The sequence below is a fragment of the Miniopterus schreibersii genome (assembly GCF_964146895.1).
Source record: "Miniopterus schreibersii genome assembly, chromosome: 6".
In the NCBI taxonomy this organism is placed as follows: Eukaryota; Metazoa; Chordata; class Mammalia; order Chiroptera; family Miniopteridae; genus Miniopterus; species Miniopterus schreibersii.
Window position 1 is genome coordinate 83,691,459 of NC_138107.1, and position 14,774 is coordinate 83,706,232.

The window sequence follows — 14,774 nt, forward strand, 5'->3', positions numbered from 1 at the left end:
CTCCGCGCGGTGAGCAGGCCTGCCCTCAGGAGACGGATTCCAGAGCATACACAGCTGGGAGGGTAAATAAAACACAAAGCAGGACGCACGCACATAAAAGACCATGGTCACCGTTTCAAAAGATCTTGTCCCTGGCTGATTTACAAACTTATTTCTAAAATAGAAGTGTTTGTGGACTTGGAAATGAGGGCATCCCCCTTTAAAATGTATCGCTCTCCCACCGCCTGGAGTGGACCCCTCCAGCTGAGGTATCTGTGAGGCCCCCCCGGACCCGCCACACAGGGGCACAGGCTGAGTTCGTGCAAACGCTGCTTGGTTGCCACACCGATCTCCTGAGAAGCGCACGTCCACGCAGGAAGGCTGGAGATAGACTGGATAATCGATGATTCCAAACGGATCTATGAGATTTGAGGTGTGAAGGTTAAACATCATTTTTGGTTGCCTTTCCTGGGTGCCACAACCAACGCCCCGATTTCTGTCACCAGATGTGGTGCCTCTTCCCCGCCGGACATAAATCAGATGCAGCTAGAGTTACTCCTCTGGGAGAGATCCAGGGACTAGAGAGTAAAAGTACCAGGTTTCCTCCACAGAAGTTCATAACGTTTCTCATTTCTTTTTCGGAGAAAGGATCACGCTTGCTTCAGGCAGGTTTGAAGGGGCTGGAAATCCTCACTTAGCGAGGTGAGAAGTAGTGTTCCCTGTTCCTGACCGCGCAGGCTGGGGGGCTAAGGAAGAGGGATCTGTCCCCTGTCCCACATCACCGCCACCGGCCGCAGGGGTGGAAGGGCGCAGGGGAAGGGCGCAGGGGTGGAAGGGCGCAGGGGAAGGGCGCAGGGGAAGGGCGCAGGGGAAGGGCGCAGGGGTGGAAGGGCGCAGGGGAAGGGCGCAGGGGAAGGGCGCAGGGGAAGGGCGCAGGGGTGGAAGGGCGCAGGGGAAGGGCGCAGGGGTGGAAGGGCGCAGGGGAAGGGCGCAGGGGTGGAAGGGCGCAGGGGAAGGGGCAGGGGTGGAAGGGCGCAGGGGAAGGGCGCAGGGGTGGAAGGGCGCAGGGGAAGGGCGCAGGGGTGGAAGGGCGCAGGGGAAGGGCGCAGGGGTGGAAGGGCGCAGGGGAAGGGGCAGGGGTGGAAGGGCGCAGGGGAAGGGCGCAGGGGAAGGGCGCAGGGGAAGGGCGCAGGGGTGGAAGGGCGCAGGGGAAGGGCGCAGGGGTGGAAGGGCGCAGGGGAAGGGCGCAGGGGTGGAAGGGCGCAGGGGTGGGAGCGCCGCTGGAGCCGCCTGAGGCCGCGTCCTGCCCGTCACAGGCAGGGAAAGCTGCGCTGGAGACGTGAGTGATGTCAGCCCCCTGGCCTGCGCCTGCCTGCTGTCAGAAACTCACTCTGCCAGCCTCGCTCCCCACCCCTTCCTTCCAACTCCCTTCTGCCTCTGCCCCTCCTCGGGGGTGTTTGCACAGCCCAGCGCCGAGCGCCCAGTGGGGGGAACAACTCCTCGGATCGCTTTGCGCAAAATCCACCCCTCTCTCTCGCGCTTCCCCTCCAGCCCCTGGATCCCGCACTGCGCTCGCTCGCCTGCCGCCAGCGGTGCGGGCTTGGGGACGAGCCTCTGCGCTGTAAGGCGCCAGGGGGCTGCAAGCCGAGGCGCACGCCAGCGGCTCCGGTCTCCCCTTCCGCCCGGCGCTGCGGTCTGGATCCCTAAGCATCCCCAGGAGCCCCGCCACTGCCCAGAGCCGGGCCGCGGCGCGCGGACCCCGAGCAGTCCCGCGCGCTCGCCGTCGCCCCCCCGGCCCCCGGCCGTCAGCACCATGGACAGCGGCGCCGCGCCCAGGACCGCGGGCAACTGCTCCGACCCCGGCGCGCGCGGCTGCCCCGCCGCCCCGGGCCCAGCTTCCTGGGTCAACTTCTCCCACTTCGATGGCAACCTGTCCGACCCGTGTGGCCCGAACCGCTCCGAGCTGGGCGGGAGCGACGGCCTGTGCCCTCCGAGCAGCAGCCCCTCCATGGTCACGGCCGTCACCATCATGGCCCTCTACTCCATCGTGTGCGTGGTGGGTCTCTTTGGAAACTTCCTGGTCATGTATGTGATTGTCAGGTAAGCAGGGCGCCAGGGCCCCGAAGGGGGGTTCCAGGGGCGCGCAGGGGCGCCTGAGCCCGGACGGAGCGTTGAGAGAAGGGAGGCCAACCGGAGAGAACCTGGGGCAACAGCCTGGTCGCTGTTTGAGTGCAAAATCCTACTTTTCTGTTATTCCCCTTTGCTAAGGAAGAATCCAAAATTTCAGACACAGAGAAGTTGCTTTGGTAAAAAAAAAAAAAAAAAAAAAAAAAAGCTCTAGCAAAAAAAAAAAATTAAAAAATGTAAATAAAAGCTCTACCCTAGAGCTCCCTTTTCCTGAGCCGGGAGGGCCCTTGGGCACACTCCCACAGTTTGTTCAGCAGAAGCTCTGGAAACAGTGATTTGTGAGTAATGGCAGAAGATTTCTAGTTTATTTCCTCTAATTGGAGGGCCAGGTCTCCTTCTCAGCGCTTTTCAGAGATGAACTTGGCAACTTTCCTGCTCCTGCTGGCTTCTGGACAGTCTGCTGCACCGTCCCCACCCTCCCCACCCCTCCTCCTTGCAGCCCTCACCCCATATCCTTCCATCCTGTGGCCACAGGCACAGAGGAAGTTTTCCTGTGTTCTCTCCACAGTGTTGCTTTGTTGTAACAAATGACAGTTGTGTTGCCAGTTTTCAGTTAGCAGCTGTGGATCGGCCAGGGGTGGGCGTCACAGCTGGACTGGGCTCAGGAGAAGGGCAGGATGTGGCTGTTTCAGTGCCTCCAAAGGGGAACCAGTTAGAAGTGACCAGAAGCAGCATAAAACCGGGTTATAAACTATTATATAGGAAGTTGTCATGGTTGCTCTGCAAAAATAAAAAGTGTCTTTATCCAGGGAAATTGTTTCAAAAGAGTTGGTGGCCCATTTTCTGTGTCCCAGACGCGCCAGGTTGAGTTGGCACAGTGTGTGCCAGCTCTCAGTATTAGCTGAGATCGATGCAGATTGTGTTAGTGCTGATGTGTGCATTCGAACCCTGCATGTTAACGTGGACTACTGATTACTCACTCTTGTTGAAGTAATCAGGTAAAGATTTTAACACTTTAAAACCATCCCCAATTTAAGATTTTCTTCCTGCTCTGGGTTCTATGTGTTCTATGCATGTAGTGAACATGGAATTTTCACATTTGGCTACAGTATTGGCTTCATCTATTCAGCAAATATTGCAGGTTTCAGCAGGGGCTCTTTAATCATTTAACAATTTGTTTTCTCCGTGATGCTTTCATTATCTAGGTACCACATGTTGGCTTGTAATAGATTCTTTCTACTTATATATCTGATTTCTTTAATTAATGACCATTACAGAGCAATACTGATTTCCCAGGTCTTTTGATGAGGAATCAGTAGCGTCTCTGAGAAAATAGCACCATCTATTGAGAAGAAAGCTAACAACAGAAGATAGTGCAGGAAGACCATCAATGGAAGAATTTATTTTTATAAGCATTTACTTCTTTAAAAAACTGCTCTTATAAACATTTTATTTTATAAACATTTACTTATCTAATCCAACACAAAGATTCCTATCAAAGATAAAAACTATGCCTCACTTTGTACAATAATAAAAATCATAATTAAAGGCCTGCCTTATGAAGGGAAACTATGTTTCCCATTTTCCTAAGAGAACTCATGGAATCATAAGCTTACAGGACTAACACAGAGATTATCCCTGCTAGGTGAGTGAACTGAGGCACAGAAAGTATAAATGATTTCTCCAAGGACAGATAGTTTATTAGTTCAATACGACTGAATGTCTCTTAGCCAGTATAATTCCCTTTTTATTAGAATGGCAAATCATGATTGTGGTTAGTTCAAGTAAAAGAATGACAGAGTAGGTTTAGGTAGCAGTAATAATGGGGCAATAAAAAATTTCCCCCCGATTTATCCCTGGAATCCTGGAGACTCGATGAAGAGACACTGCCAAAGCATGAGAGCTCCTGCGCCCGAAACGCTGTCTTTTATGCTTTCAGAGCGTCTCCCGGCGTTTTCCTTCCCCACTGTACCGGCCCACAGAGCAGCGCCGGCTGACCCCGCTCCAGGGTTCGGGGGCTTCCGAGTAGGGCAGCTTCTTGAAAGGCATTGCCCCTGATCGCTTAATGCCTCGGAAAGGGATGGTGACATTTTATCCTACTGAGAACATGATATTACGCTTTACTTCCCTGTGCTGAAAGTCCTACCAAAATGCCAGTGTGACTGGAAAGGTCACCCCCAAACACCAGCCTGTGGCAACTGGCGCTTAACCCACGGTCAGGTAACCCCCGAGAACACGACCGTGGGACAGGAAACAGCTCAGCGACCGAAGAAGCGCTGAGGAGAGTAACTGGGAGTTGAAGAAAGTGTGTCTGAGACCTGAGAAGCGCGCACTGGACGGTTTCCAGGCTGCGCTGTTTTATCTGAGAAGTGATCGCTTCAGTGGTATTACTGACCTTTTAAAAAGATGAGGGGAAAGGGGGTCAAATATATGGTGATGGGGGAGACTACGCTCTGGTAAGCACACGGTGCAATATAAAAGCAGTGTGTTCTAGAACTTCATGCTTGAAACTTATATAATCTTTTAACCAATGGCACTCCAGTAAATTTAATAAAATTTATAAAGAAGATCAGTAAGTGCTGCACCTTTTAAAGTACTGAGATAAAATGCTCCCTTCCTGCTATTAATTAAAATTTAATAAATACTTTAAAATGGTAAAGTAGTTACAGTTTTCTAACCAGGTTAAGGTAATATTTATTAGAACATCTTAACAAAAAAAAAAAAAACACAGAAATACAGGTGCTGCAACTAATGCTCTTCTGTCTTGTGTTTCAACTGCACCATCATCACACCTTCAATATCATGAACAGTAAGGATTCTTCCATAGTGCTGCTTTAAGGAACATAAGGGAGGAAAAAAGATAGAGTCTTCTGACCCAAAGATTTAAAATCCAGATGTTAAATAATGGAGCATTACAACTATTTAGCACCTGAAAGATTTTTTTGGTTTTAAAGAAAAGAAGTCTTGCAGGATATTAAAAACTACCCCAAAGATTCTAGAAAATATGGTGATAAAAATATTATAAAATGTAAGAATCATTTAAAGTGGGATAAATAGTATGTTATTGTCAAGAATATTTTAAAAATATTAATCCAAATAATGCACAAAGTTTGAGTTACCAGGAGTGTTTCACTTGTTGAAAACATTTGACCAAAGTATAGAAGGAACCATAGCTGTAAAAACTGATATAGTCTTACGTGTGCTTATTTTGTGATTTGTTTCCCCCCCAAAAATGCTTTGATCATGTGGTCATGGCTGTGGTCTATGCAGCCACTGTTTAAAAAGTAGAGGGTTAGAAACTGTTATATCTCTCTAGAAGTTCCCAATAAAAGGCACCGAATGAAATGGACTTCATTTTTAAGATTGCTTCTTAATTTGACTATATAAATTCTTTTTTTTTCTTTTTTCTTGTTAATCCTCACTCAAGGATATTTTTTCCATTTCTTTGCAGAGAGTGGAAGGGGGGGGGAGGGAAGGAGGGAGGGATCAACATCAAGGGGCTGCCTCCTGCTTGCACCCCGACCAGGGCGAGGAAGCCAGCAGCAGCCCAGGTGCATGCCCCTGACCAGGAATTGAACCCATCAGCTCAAGAGCCGACTCTAACCACCAGGCCACACCGGCCAGGCTGACGACATAAATTCTTAATATGACTCGTTACCAGAGGAGAGTATTTAAATATATGCATGAGGTTATTGTCATTTTTCTTTCACTAAAAAGTATTTCTGATTTTAAAACAAGTCCTATGAGCTTATACTTGCTCTATATACTAAATATTTGATTCAGGTTTAAACTACAAAATATCAGTCATGCCTGATGGAAACAGGACAAGCTTTCCCACTTAATTCAGAAATAAGTAGCTGAGAAAATAAGAAATAGTAATCTTATTTAATTTAAGGATATATATGTATGCATTTGTATATACATATGAATTAATTTGAATGTATATGTCACTGAATATTGTCACTAGTAATTTTTATAGAATAAAAAAGTTAATAGTTCATTTAGGAAGCTCAAATACTTTAAAAGCTCATTTTCTTTTTTTTACTATAAAACATCCTAGTTAGAGGATAGATTTAAATGAAAAATAACTACTAAATTAAATTCTATTCTTAACATAATGGTTTACCATCAAGACATAGAACTTAATTGGATGCCTTTCACTTGCAATGGCGAGCTTCCTACCCACTGTTACAATTTGAACTTGAACTGCTCATTCCCATACAGGTGCTAATTCTGTTGGGAACACCGCTTTCCAGGCATATCTGAGAACACTAAATTGCTTTTAACTCCCTGTGTTGTAAACAGTGCCTTTGTCATTTACATAGTTATCATTGAGTTTCTCTTCTTTCTCTCCTTTCTTTCTTGAAATAATGAGCTATCTTATATTTTATTAAATATTTTCAACATAAAGGAATGTATAGGAAATAACAGAAGATTCTTCATCTTTAATAATTATATATACAATATATATTACATACTATACAGAACATATAATATTGTTTATATATACATAATATATAACATTACATATAATTTATATATTATATAATATATACTGTAATATATAATACATAATTATAAATACATAATATATAATATATTATAAAGAACATGTCATATATTCTTTATAATACATTATTTATAATAGATACTATATATTATTTATAATACACATAAGAAACCTTCTCTCTTCTCACCCTACATTCTCTGCCCAGAGACTATCACTATTGTAATTTTGAAGGTTACTATTCACATGCATATTTTCAAACCTTTATTTCATGTCTGTTTCCACAAACAGAATAGAATCTTGAAACATGTTCTTCAAACTGTATATAGTAAATATTTATATCTTACATTCATATTAATACACACAGTTTCACTGTTCACCCAGAGGTGTTCTATTTCCAGCAGATCAATGATTGAAACAAGATGTCAAACAAAACAGCATAGAAACAAACAAAAGTTGGGTCCTTAACTTATCTCTAAATATGTTAAAAATTATTATAAATATATATTTGCAAGTGTTTTCCCAAGCTAATTGATGTTTTTATTAATATGTATACAAAATATTCAGGAAAAAATTTTTCAGCAATTGCTGCAACAAGTAATGTGTTCATAAATGTAATTGAGGAATAATTTTTCTACTTCTAAGAAGGAAATAAAAAATAATTGGTTTCTACTTCAAAATGGCAATCAAATGATAAATGCTCATAAAATTTACTTTGGGATTTTGAACATCTTGGAAGACCCCTTACGTATGAAAGTTGAAAATGTTATTTCTTCTAGTATTCTACTTTAGGTAGTAATTGAAATCAAATTGTTTTGGTCAGCAGGAAAAGATAAACTCATTTCAATGCATAGTATACAACAGCATGACATTTTTCAAGCTTTAATATTTGCAAGTATGGTAATAAAATCTGTGCATTTTCCCAGGCTTTATAAAATGTCACTTGGTAATCCTGGAAGACGTGGTCTATAACTGTCTCTCTGATAACTAAGAAATTCAAACTTTCCAAGTGGAGCAATGGAACTGTACATTTTAAAAATATTGTGTAATTCAAAGTGTTCAGCATTTCACATTTACCTCAGAGTATCCTCATGCAAATTCTAACTCAGACAATGCCTTTCATTCACTGCTTTGTTCATGTCCATGAGCCTTTATGACTTGAGACGTGAAAACTGACCTGTTCCAATGGATGGATGTCAGCAAATGATAAAGTCAAACACACACACAGATGCTCTCTGTATATCTATACTCAAACTTCAAATAGGGCAAAGGCTATTGATCTTACGGTTTCAATACAGAAAGCAAAATTTTAAAGAGTGAAAATGAAGAAGTTAATATGGTTGGTTCTCATTTTTCATGCTGATTATGTTCTGTGAAGTCACTGTGACTTCCATAAATTCATTTGTCACTATTCTATCGGGATGCCAGCACTATGGAAATGTAGAGGGCAGATGTAAAAACCCAGATCCTAAGACATTCCTTATTAATGATACTGACAAAATAATTAATTTTCTAACTAGTAAACTAGTATTTTTTACAGTTTTACCTAATCTCTTACTTGATTTTTATGAAAATCTATATGCATTTAATTATCAGAAAAACAACTGTCCCCTATGCTCTTTTGTTAACTTCTCCCACAAGAATGATAGGATTCTTCATTCGATACCAAAATGCTAATCTTCATTTTGGTTTGCTTGATTATATAATGCAAATTATTCCATAATATATTTTACCAATTTACTTTCGTTTTACAGACTGAGATTAAAAGCAATCAAGCTAATTATGTATATAAATGTAAAATCATTCTTAGCTGATAGGCTGTAAAAAGCAGCGGTGAGCCAATTTGGGCCCACAAGCTATCATTCCCCACACTCTGGTACAGAATGCGGTAAAAATGTATGTTCTTGCAGGACCATGAAATAAGAAAACACTGCCTACTTGGGGAAATTAGATGCATGCTGTTGTTTGAGAGGTGGAGGCAAATGACCTAGTGCCAACTTACAGTATTTTTCAACGTGAGAATGTAGCAATACAAATACGAAGTTTAACGCAAGCCGGAAGAGAAATCCGAGATTTTTCTGACCGAGGATACTGCTTTTCTGAAACTGCTGTTGAAGTTGGGTTAAAATAATAACCACACAGGATTGTCCCTTTTTCACACCAGGTCCCCATCTTCCACCCCCAGCACTTCATCTGACCCAGGCCGTTCGCAATATTCGTTACCACCCTTAGCCAGCAATTAGGGTGGGTGCTCAGAAAAGAGCATTTCTCAAGATTTCCCTCTATTGGATATGCCCTGTGGTTATCTTATATCGGTGCAATTTTCTAGCCTTTCTCACGGTATTTTCATCTTCAATCATCCAGGAGTAACTGTAACTGTCATCTCGAAATTCTTACTAACTTCTTAGCAAATATAAAGTCTGTTTTTGAAGATGCCTGACCCTGCACACCAGCCACCCTGCAGCCAGCCCCGCGCACCGATGGTGGCCGGCAGCTTCATTTCGCTCACCCTCTTTACGTCTCTTCAAGCACAAAAAGCTTGGATTCTTTTCTGTTCTTTCCAACTTATGTAACTTGGTCATTTTATTTTTTTTAATGTTTTCTGCAGTTCTCAAAGTCACTTTGAAAAATGTTTTTCCCTGTGCTTTAGAACTCAGACTGTCCAGCTGGATAAAGAGGACCTGGGCAGGCCAAGGTGTCCTTCGGCCTCTTGTCCATGGTTTTGCTCCATGATTCCCTAATCGCTCACTGAAATCTCCTCCCTGCCTGACTTCCCACCTTCAGTTCAGTCCCCATCAGTCTCCAGATGACTGCTTCCTTGACCAGTGGTGCTCACAGAAAACTTTCTGGCATGTACAAAATTCTTAAGATTAGTCAGATCTCCACCAGGTATAAGTTTGCAAGGAGAGCGAAGTTCAGGAGAGTTTTAACTGGACAATACAGAGTCCAGCTGCAGAATGCTACAGTTGCCAGAATCTCTTCAGTAAGAACTGGATCTGAATTCTACCCAGGAGCCAATACAGGATAAAATGAGTAAGAAAATGTGAGTTTCCTTCTGAAGAACTCCTGGAACATAAATTCTTGCAACACACTGACCCATGGAAGGAGGCCTCCCAGCTCTTCCATTTCAGAGCTTCTCTGTCTTGGCTGCATCTTAGAGTCACCGGGGAAGCCTTTTAAAAAATGAAAACCCACCTCTGCCCAAGGCTAATTAAATCAGAATCTCTGGATGTAGCTCCTGGGCATAAGTAGGTCTAAAACCTCCCAAGGTGATTTTAATGTGAAGCCAAGATTGAGAAGTACGGATCTGGACAAACCTCTCCATTTTGTGGATAAGAAAACCGAGTCCTGTTTGGCAAGGAAATTTAAGGGGTCTGTCCATATGTTTCACTCCTCTAAACTTTAGGAAGCTATTTATTGAATAAGTCAGAAATTAACTTATCTCTCAAAAAAGCTCAAGCTCAAGGATGTTTTAAAAATTTCCTTAAAATTGGCCAATCGGCTGCGTAGTAGGCACAGGGGAGTGAACAGAGTGATAACCTGAAACAAGAAGACTCAGGTTTGAACCTCTGCCCCTTACTAGTTACCGTGGTCACTTAACCTCCCTAAACCGCACTAGTTCACTTGCACTGAAGGAAAAATCATAATCTCACTTGGATTTTCGGCCCCAATGAGCTAAGATACACGGAAGTGTGTGGTAAACGCTGAAAGTGCTATTTCAGGGTCAGGGGTTTTGCCTTCTGCTTCCCTCCCTGAGAGTGTCTTTGTCTCAGGGGCTCCCACCGCCAGCGAGGGGGATCTCATCACTCACGCACTGCTCTGGCCGTCCGCAGGTCAAATACATCATCTGCTCTAATATTTGGAAATACAGTTTATCCTTTTGGAATCATGACTCTGCAGGAGCAAAGCAAGGCTCTGCATGGTGTCGCTGTTGTCAGTCTTCATTGAGTCAACCCTTCCCAATGCACTGGATTGCTCCACAGTCACCTTGTTGGCCACCAGGATGATATGGAAAGAATTCTAAGGACAGACAACTGCAACTTACTTGGCCCCCTATTGATAAGTTTTCATGTTGCCCAATGAATTCAGCGAAGAAAAAAGACAACCCAATTATTTTTTTGGAGGAAAAAAGCTATTTTTGTTACTTAAATGTTTCACATTTAAATTGGTGTTATAGTCGAAACTCTAAAATAGAATCTAAGTCTAAACAGACAGATGAAACTCCCTCACCGAGCACAGTAGATTATTTGAATTAGAAGAAATAACTTATAACAATGATGTGCTCTAAACACTAACTTCGGAAATTTAGGCTTTTAAAATACCATCCCCGTGAGCAGTCCTGGGTTCTGTTATCACAGTAACACTAATCATAGTAAAATTGTTTAAAAAGACGGAGGATGAGTTGTTGATGATACTGTGAGTCTGATTGCCTATCTATTCCCAACACTTTCATTATGGATTCTTCCAGGACTTGCAAAGCAATGTTTGTCAACATCCTAAACCAGAGTAGTAAACTCTATAAATAAATCAAGTACAATATAGAAAACAGCATCCTTGAAACTCGCAGTGTTCCCGAGAATTAAGAGTATCCCAAGTATAGAAACTGTGCACAACAAGGCAGTCAATGAAAGAGGCCTCTTTGGCTTCTGAGCATTTTTTCACTGAACGTTGGGTTCAGTGCCAGTGAAAGGTTCAGTATTTTTGTGGGTGAGTATTAAACGTTAATTGAAAAATGCTGCTGGCAGGATAACCTGAACATTAGAACCTGGCTGTGCCTGCCAAGAGAACAAGGGGAGTTATTATCAACATTATAATTTCATACTTACTGAGCCCCCATCAGCTCTGAAAAGGAAACCACATGGGTTGAATGAAATTAAATTTGAGCATGTTTCTGGTGATGTTGGTGATCCCTGGCCACTAGAATAAGAGGCCCTATTAAAAGCAGACAACATTAATTGAGATCCTTCAAATAGTCTTTCCTTCTGATGGCAAAAGGAAGCTTATTTTATTTATTTGTAAAATGAACAAAACATGTATCTAAAGATAATGCCTTTCCACTTTATACGACTTTAATTTTTCATTACATTGAGTGATTTGATTTTTATAAAATGTTTTTGAGTATAGACAGGAAAAAATGTTACTCAAACTAATATTAAAGATGATGAAACTGAGGCTCATTTATTTATTTGCTGTTTGTTGAACACAAACTATATACAAAGTGCTTTCCTAGAAGCTCCAGATATACCAGTAAGCCAAAGAGATACAGTCCTTCCTTTTCCTAAAAGCACAGTCTACTGGGGAAGAAAATTAAGGAGCGTCACCAGTCGATAAATTCCAAGGACTGAACTATAATAACTAGCCTAGTGTTCTTTAGCCACACTCTGAGACAAACACCATCCCCAAGGTTTATTAAAATTACTGTAATTCATCTTCTTCCATCACCAAGCCCAGCAATGGGATAACTTCTGATTTGTCTCCACACAGTTTTCCAAATTTCACTAAAGGTGTTATTTATGCCTCAGAGACCAGATAGAGAAAAAGCGAGAGGAGAGGGCCTCGGTTAATTTTCATAAGACAATAAAAGAGAATTCTATCGACCATAATTTACAAGTATTTCTCAAAGCAGATATTGCAAACGTTTTACAAATTGTAAGTATAATGCAGTGAAATGGTAGAGTACTGAATAAGTGGGATTCGCAGGGGAAGCATCAAGACTCATCGATCCAGGCCGCGTACGCGTGTGTCCCTGCGTGGAAAGGATGGCCCGTCTACTTCTGAATATTCTGCAGTGTGAACACGGGCAACAGGAGGCTCCGGGTGGATGTGAGACCTGGAACCTCTGTTCTTTAAAATCATGGCCCTTTCTGTGAAATTTAAAATAGAAGTACAAAAGGAGAAATTCATACCATCTTTTGAAAAAGGACTACCACTATGAAGAGTTTCCTGCCTACAATCAAATGTGTCACATTTCCACAAAAGACGTTGGCACATTCACGAGTCAAAGCCGCAAAAAGTATATTAAAACATATGAATGAGCAAAATAAACGAGCAGAAACCGATTTACAGATACAGAGAAGACACTGATGGTTTCCAGAGGCAGGGGGTTGAGGGGCTGGGTGAAGAAGTGACAGGATTAAGAAGTACAAAGTAGTAGTTACGAAATAGTCATGGGATGAAAAGTAGAGCATAGGGAATATAGTGAATAATATTCTAATAACTATGTATGGTGTCCAGTGGGTACAGGAATGATCAGGGAATGACTTATAAATTGTACAAAGGTCTAACCATTACGCTGTACACCTGAAACTAAAATAAAATCTTTTAATGTCAACTGTAATTAAAAAATAAAATAAAACATATAAATGACAATTTCCACAAAAGACTATTATTATTTTCTCACCAATTTAGAAACTCAAATTCAAACGAACATGTTCATCTATATACCTTTTTTAATTACCTTTTAAAACATATTTTACATAGAATATATATGTCCTCTGTCAATACATGTAACTCTAGTTCAAAAATAGAAACCACGCTTTGGTATAGCTGAGACATTTTGTTCACAGAGGTTTTGAAGTTCAGTTGATATTAGAAACATAATAGATTGGTCAACACTTAGTTCAACTAGAAGCTCTGAGGAGATAATAGTGATTAAGAGAAAAAAAAAAAGAATCTGGAAGAATTAATTCTGAAAGAATCTGAGAGGCATCAACCTGAAAGGAAAAAAATACACCTTTACTCAAGGATTATGCTATAGATGCACCTAATGAAGTTCAAAGACGGCCATCCTACTTCATACCCTTGTCTCCCTCGTGAGCAAAACAACAGATGGCCAGAGCAGGGGACAAGCTACCTGGAATGACTGCCAAGCGAAAGGAACCAAGCACGTCCGTGTGACTCTGCAGAGCCTAATAAAGTGGCCCCACGCCAAAAGCACTCCCATCCTTCCTTCTCACCACGGCTCCTTTCTCTAACTCTCTCTGCTCCTCGAATGGCTAACGGAGGTCCTTAGGAGAGGTGTGGGCGCCCAGCACAGTCGGCCGCAGTTCTCCCCCGTTCATCCCGCGCCCGGGCCTGGGAAGCAGACTGGAGCGCGTCGGGGAGCCACGGAGGTGACCAACACGACAGGCTGAAAATGGACATGCACTGCACGAGATTCTTCGTGCTGAGATTCCCCCTCCCCCCTGAAAAGCCATGGACTTATTCCTTCCCAGGAGAAGGAAGATGAGGTGACAATAGCCATCAGATCAGAGGGACAGTACAAGCGAGGTCCTTTCCCCAGGAAATGGGAAGAAGGAAATCACAAGACAGTGTGTGACTGAGGCGTCCAGATTCATCGAAGGATGTATCCCACAGGAAGCCCCACTGGGTGACCAAGGGGCGGTGCGGGCCTCTGCTAGAGCACGGCCATTCAACAGACACTTACAAGCACAAAGTTTAGGTCAAGAAAAGGAAGTTCTACTTCACAAGACAAAAAATAAACTGGCAATAAAATTTGATAATTAGTATCAGTAAAATGGGTAGTAAAATTTGCCAATTTAAATGTACTTAATAGAGGTTTATATTTGTCTCTGAAAAACAGATACATTATAAACTAATTGGAGAAACTATATTTACACTTATTTCTGGAAAACAGACAATAGATAGGCTTATTTGGTGGGGGTCAACCCTCTCCTAAGCCCGTCCTGCCACCATCTGAGATAAAATCCTCAGCAGCAATGGACCAGCCATAGGACCTCAAGAAGGAAATTTAGTATTTTCATGGGCTCTCTCCATGTGATGAGACAAAATTTGAATAATTGCAAATCTCCTGACACCTAAATGCAGGTTAAGTATTCCTTTCAACATTGTCATATCACTCCTACCTTGCCTAATATCTAACATTCTGTTTTGAAAACACTTGGTTATGTTCTCTTACCAGACCTTAAGTCGCCCCAAGGCAGGAGGGACATGAATCAGTTGAGAACCATTGCCCAGCATGGTACTTGGCAAAAATTAAAATTAAAAAAAGGTACAAACATATAAAGGTATAAACGTATGTTTGACTCAATGTTAACACTCATAGGGTTTTATTGTGGGGGAAAAAAGTATTATAAAAATAAAATATACTGTATGAAAATTAAGAACATGCCTATAATTCTTTAGATATTCTATTTCATAA

The 14,774-nt window shown here is 42.3% G+C and overlaps 1 protein-coding gene across 1 annotated transcript in view; it reads left to right on the forward strand.

The window, feature by feature from the left end:
• Positions 1-1,783: 1,783 nt before the first annotated feature.
• The window catches only part of OPRM1 (opioid receptor mu 1), a gene marked incomplete at its 3' end in the record, with an annotated part of 35,689 nt that continues 22,698 nt past the window's right edge, over positions 1,784-14,774 (forward strand). Inside the window, exon 1 of the mRNA XM_081141416.1 lies at positions 1,784-2,079. Coding sequence (XP_080997542.1) covers positions 1,793-2,079 — 287 coding nt within the window. The 5' untranslated portion in view covers positions 1,784-1,792. The remainder of the gene's footprint in view (positions 2,080-14,774) is intronic.